Source organism: Acanthisitta chloris, unplaced genomic scaffold, assembly GCF_000695815.1.
Source record: "Acanthisitta chloris isolate BGI_N310 unplaced genomic scaffold, ASM69581v1 scaffold41145, whole genome shotgun sequence".
NCBI classification, from domain to species: domain Eukaryota; kingdom Metazoa; phylum Chordata; class Aves; order Passeriformes; family Acanthisittidae; genus Acanthisitta; species Acanthisitta chloris.
In genome coordinates, this window is record NW_008676161.1 from 248 (window position 1) to 6,340 (window position 6,093).

The 6,093-nt window shown below is 41.7% G+C and overlaps 1 protein-coding gene across 1 annotated transcript in view; it reads left to right on the plus strand.

The window, feature by feature from the left end:
• Positions 1-2,857: 2,857 nt before the first annotated feature.
• The window catches only part of PBRM1 (polybromo 1), a 55,020-nt gene continuing 51,784 nt past the window's right edge, over positions 2,858-6,093 (plus strand). Inside the window, 3 exon segments of the mRNA XM_009076007.1 lie at positions 2,858-2,998; positions 3,715-3,812; positions 4,377-4,524. Of these exon segments, the coding sequence (XP_009074255.1) occupies positions 2,858-2,998; positions 3,715-3,812; positions 4,377-4,524 (387 nt within the window).

Genomic DNA, 6,093 nt, shown 5'->3' on the forward strand with positions numbered 1-6,093 from the left:
TACCCTCCCGTGTTCCCAAGACTAATTTTGCTATGATTTAGTGTTTCTGTTGGAACGTGGGAGATCCTGATAGTAATAAATACTTTCGGTGGTATTTATCTGCTTTTAGCTGTTCTCTTTGTAGAGGCACAAAATGAAATGTACTAGACCTCCTTGGCTTGTTTTAAGTGGTTTAGGTCAAATGTGTGTAAAAACTGCTCCCACAGTGAGGTTAGAGTGGGTAACACTCGCAGTGCTCAGTGCAGGGCAGCGTTTGGGAGATACAGCCTTCCACCTGTTATGTGCATGTTAGTACAGGTATAAGTTAGTAGTGACCAAAGCATTTCTCATGGAGCTGTCTGTGGCTTTGTGACAGTTTATGGGTGGTGTGAGCAGTTGCTGAGAAGATGAAGCTCCTGTTGCACTGGAGATGTCTCATTTGTAGCAGTGGAGATTCTTGGTGTGACTGTTAAGACTCGTGAGTTAGCAGTTAAATTGCAGAGGAGAGTCTCAGGGATGTGTTCTTAAGTAAACCAATATATTTCTGTGCTGGTGAGTGTGGAGACCTAGAGAGAAGTTTGCATTTTGGGGCCTCACATTCTGTTTTGCATAAGCAAATCTCTCACTGTGTGTTCGTGGTGTTGTCCAGACTGATGGGTGTTTTGCAGAGTTGTTAGAGGAGACATGTACTTTGGAGGCTGTGAGTGGTCAGGTGCCTTGTAAGAGTGTACACCCGTGCCAGCCTGTGGCTGAGAGTTGTCCCTCAGCTAATGGATGTGCAGGAGCTGATGTGCAGTTTGCAGGCAGGTGCTGGGCTGGGAGCTCTCCACGTCTGGATGGGATTGGACTGAGTGTACTTTTGGGCTTCTGGTTGAACCAGAGTTATTGGTTCCAGTGGTCTCTTCTGCTTCTCCCACAACCAAGGGCAGCAGCCTGCCTGGGTGTTAGCCACTCCATGCTGTGCCACTCAGATAAAAATTGGAGGCAGTGCCAAAGCAAGAGGCTGCTTGTCTGTTCCTAAGATAAGTTCCCTGCTAATAAGGCACAGAGTTTCTCTGCATGTCCATGTAATGAAAATACCCAGAGTACTGAAGAGGAAAAGAATCCCTCTGGGGTTTGATTGAAGGCAGTAGTTGTATAAACAACATAGAAGCAAACATTTTGCTCTAAAGTGATTCTGTATATTTCACATGGAATTTCTGGGGAAATATCAGACTTGGATCCTGCTTAGAAATTGAAGCAGTATGTCTTTAGTGAGTCTGTGTGGCTGCATACTAAACATTGCTTACTTCTGAGGATAAAAACCCACTCTGAAGACTGATGGAGGTGCATCATCACTGCAGAGTTCATTAAATGTTTCTCGACCTTAAGATTATGTTGTTATTGTTAAGAGCACTGAACTACTTTGCATTCTGAAACTTTTACTGCTTGCTGGTTTTTTACTCTCAGGTCAGATATCACTTCTGTTTACTCTCTGCTCTGCTTGATGAATCATTCTCTACCAAGTGGCTGTGAAATCTGTATTCAGGAACAGTAGAGAAATGTATTTTTGCAGTGCAGATGACAGCAGTGTCTGGCATTCTGGGGACAAAATTACTTTGTAGAGTTTCTGCTGGGCTAAAAAAAGTTGCCTTCTGTTTCTTGCTTATTTCTATGTCACTGTAATTATCCAGTTTATTCTTTATCTATCTACTCTCAATTTTCTTCTATCCCTCTTTCCTTTTTCTTGTCTTCCAGCTCTGGCTGTACTAACACCATTACTGGTTTGCTACTCTTAGAGTGTCACCTTCTCCCAGTATCTGTGTTGGCCAGCAGACACTATGAGGAGATTGGCTTTTCGAGGTGCTGGTTCTACTCTGGTAAATCTGGTAAATTATTGATTGTATCTCCATCTCTCCCTCAGCCTTTGGCTTTTCTTTTTCCTAGCTCTTAAGTATTCCTGCCTTATTCATCTCATTTGTGTGCTTGAAGTTAACTCTGTCTCTAGCATAGATGCTTTAGTGCTGTGACGTTGTGCTGCCATGCCTTGTAAATCAGCTGAGTGCCTTCTGGAAAATATTCCTTAATTTGGTTGGAAAATGGATATAGGCTGGGATAGATGGGTCTGTTCTATCTTCAGCCTTTGAGGTAGCCACAAATAAAGATACTTTCTGATGCTGTCACTGGAAGTTGGGGAAGAGCCAACAACTTGTTCCATAAATTACCATAGTTGTTGGATGGTGGTTATTCATTTGTCACTGTTTGTGCTGGTAAATGGAAAACTATAGCCAAAAAAGGGGTGTGTGTGTGTGGCTTTTTCTGCTTCTTGATGATTGAGCCACTCATCCTGCACATAAGAGCAGGACTGGTCCAGGCTACGTTTGCCTGGACCGGTATAACACAAGGTATTCAGTAGCCCTTTTCATTTGAAATTTGTTTTCTTTGTGGTTTTGTTTGTTGATTTGGTTTTTATTTTGTTTTAGTTTGGCATGGAATGACAGCTTTTTACACCAGAACTGAGCACATATGTCTGTACACATTTTTTTGTTGAAAACAGTGGTTCTTGCTAGTTTTGATGCATGGGATGAGATATCAAAATGTAGGTAGTTTGAGAATATATCCTGGTAAGAGCTGATAAATTCATCTCCAGCACTGTGAGCCCTGTGGTTTCTGGCATTGGTGGCTCTGAGGCTGTAGGAGCATTTTGATTTCCCTTTACTCTTGGCAATTTCCAAGCAGCCAATGTTCAGCTCTGTGGCTTAACTGACCTTAGTATATAGCAAATGTTGTAGCTTACCTGAAGCATTGCTAGCCTTGTAGTCAGCTCTCACCAGAGAGTCTGGATGCAATGCCATGTGTTTAAGAACATCTGTCTTCATTATAGAAGAAGTTGGATTCCATGGGTTCCAAGAGGCGAAGAGCTACCTCACCTTCCAGCAGCGTCAGCGGAGGAGACTTCGATGATGCCCATCACTCCACCAACATACCAGGCCCAAGCAGGAAGAGGAGGAGACTTTCCAATCTCCCAACGGTAGATCCTGTTAGTACCTACTTATTACACACACCTTTTTTCCTAGGGATACCGTGTGCCTGTCCAGTTTGTAAAATGAATGATCATATGTAGCACATGCACACTGGTTCTGAATCTTAGCCTTGGCTAAGCTTGGTTTAGGATCTTATTCAGCTTTGGTCTGTTCCTGTCCCCCCAGTTTATCTTTTTTTTCCCTGTTCTGTTTTTACTGCTTTTTTTTTTTTCTATTTTGCTGATGATTTAGCAGATGGAAGGATGTTAGAGAAGGAGCTGAAATCATAGTGTGCAGAAGTTGAGAGCCGTGTCTGCATAGCAAATGCAGAGAGGGATCAGTGGGGAATGGCACAGGCAGTGACTGCTGCTGAAGTGTGCAATGTCTGTTAAGCCTTTGGGTTAGCAGTCTGATGTTGATTAATTGCAGGGCAGAAGAACCCCTGTTGCTATTGTAGATGTCTGTAACTTGGAGGAAATGGTACTGAATTCATTTACATTTTGGGTGTTTTACTTAGAATTAGCATTGAAACAAAGCTCCCTCAATTACAGTTCTGCAGTACCCTGCACACTTGTCAGGTGTCACACTCAGGTGTGAGGTGCTCCAGGTGCTTCACACTGGTGCTTTAGAGCAGGCTGGAAGTTTGCAGCTTGTCTTTCCATTTGCAAGATTTGCTTTGTTCCCACCTTAAAACTCTCTCCTTTTTTATTACTTCACTGTTCTTACGTTTCAGATTGCTGTCTGCCATGAGCTCTACAACACCATCAGAGATTACAAAGATGAACAGGGCAGACTCCTGTGTGAGCTGTTCATTAGGGCACCAAAACGAAGGTGAGACCGCGGTTCCAGTTAAGCCTGAAACCTGAGATTTAATCAGGGAGTGAGTGCAAATGGAGAAATACTTCATCATTAATTTGTGACAAATTGAAACTATATTGTCATAGTTTCACACTGGTGTTTGATCCAGGTATGTGATGTAATTATTCAGTGAGACATGCACACATTGGTGCCCCTTCTTGGCCAAAAACAAGGATACATGGAATTAATTCAGATATTTCTTGTGATGCCTGCCCAAAGCATCTATGCCTTAGATTATAAAATATTCTACAGAAGTGGTGGGCATATCTTGGAAGGCTGGTAGAAGTGACCCTTGAAAATGTGGTGGATGAATAAGAGGCTGAATTTTCTCTTAAACTCAGAAAATTGAGGACAGTAACAGAACATGTAGTGAAGGAAGCCTACTAATAGACCAACCACTGCCCAGGTCTTTTAGCTGTAACAATAATGTATTGGACCTTTCTTTGGTTTATTTATTCATAAACATGGACAAGCTTTAGTGCTGTGGTTTTGGTTTTACTGCTTGGAATGTGATGCCTGTTTTTGTCATTGCAACAGAAATCAGCCAGATTATTATGAAGTGGTTTCTCAGCCAATTGATTTGATGAAAATCCAACAGAAGCTCAAGATGGAGGAATATGATGATGTGAACGTGCTGACTGCTGATTTTCAGCTTCTCTTTAACAACGCAAAGGCTTACTATAAGGTGAGGAAACTACTTACAAAGGCTCAAATTCATCGTATAAGTGGTAGAGAGATGTTCAAATTAGAAAGAAGCTTTTCAATTTAGCCTTTATTATTGGTAAGAGAACAGCACACATTGCAGTTATTTGCATTTATTTCCATAATGTTGACTGTATCCTCCCAAGATGTCCTGCCATTGCAATTTTTTCTGTGGAAAACTGTAAAGTAATGTGGGGAGGATCTTTCCAAAAGAGACAGAAAGCAAAAATAGAGATGTAAACTGAGAAAAATGCTCTTCCATCAAAGCCTTCTCATTTTGCAACATACTCTTTGTAACCTTTTGAAATAGAGAAAGATTACTTTTTGCCCCTGAGGAAATGTTTATACATAACAGCAGTCATACAGTGGGAGTGTTGAATCTTTCTCTTCCATTTGCTACTTAACAAAATGAAAAGAAAGGCTTGTCATGGTCCATGATGACAGACTGAGTGCATGTAATGATGGATTTCATCAAGGGTGCAACCCCCATGGCATTCTCCCAAATTGGGGGAGGGGGTTTCTCTTGGATTTGTGGGTTTTATTGCAGTTTCTGTAAGGAAGAGGGAAAAAATTGAACTAACCTTTTTTTAATGAGAGGCTATGTTAAATCCATAAACCAGTGAAATTGTATGAGGTAGCTGAGATGATACAGCAAATCTAAACCTGCTGCTATTTCCTTTCTTATATCTTTGGCTTTGGAGATGATCCAAGTGAATAACCCAGGCAGTGTAACCAGGTGACATTCAGAAAAGCAGTGTTTGTTTTGTGTGTGTGAGCATGTGTGCCTGTAGCTTTTTGAGAAACAGTCAGATTTATGATTAATACATTTGCACATTCTGCTTCCAGAAGAGAAGGTACAAAGATTTCCAAATTCTTTGTGTGCTCCTAGAGCTTTGCAAGGCTCTCACCATGAAAAAGCCAACATTAATGGGCTAGATGAGGGAGAAGGACTTGATGGCAGGAACTGATCAGAGTTTCACAGACTGGGTGCTGCCTTTGCCTGTGGAACTGTGGACTCAAAACTATAACTGCAGTGTGAAAGTGTTGCATGTAGAGTAGAAGTAGATACAGCCATTGTTCTAGGCTGAAGGAATGTTGGAATTTCCAGGTAAATACGGAGTTGTGAGCTGGAGGTGTTGCACAGAAACCTATCCTGCTTTTCCATCTTTTACCTTACCCATGTGGTTCCACAGCACTTACAAACCAGGGACAGTGATTCATAGTCAAGGTCTTTATTGCAGCAGGTGTTTTGTTGGCAGTGCCAGAGCAGAACAGAAACCTTTGGGTTTTTAGCATTTGGGTTCAAGTCTTAACACTTCTGAGCATCTTGCAATAACACAGAAGGAAGCAGGCTGGTGGGGCAGAACACCCTGTAAATCTGTTCCTCATAATCAACACCTGGTCTGATGTGCTAGGAATATTGAAGCCTAGTAAGGCAAGATTAGGAACAGTTCTCATGTTGGTTTCTCATTTGTATTACAAGCTGTCAGAGGTTGAGAGAGTGAAGTAAGAAGAGTGTAATCAATAGTAATAAGGTAACATATCAGCAGGA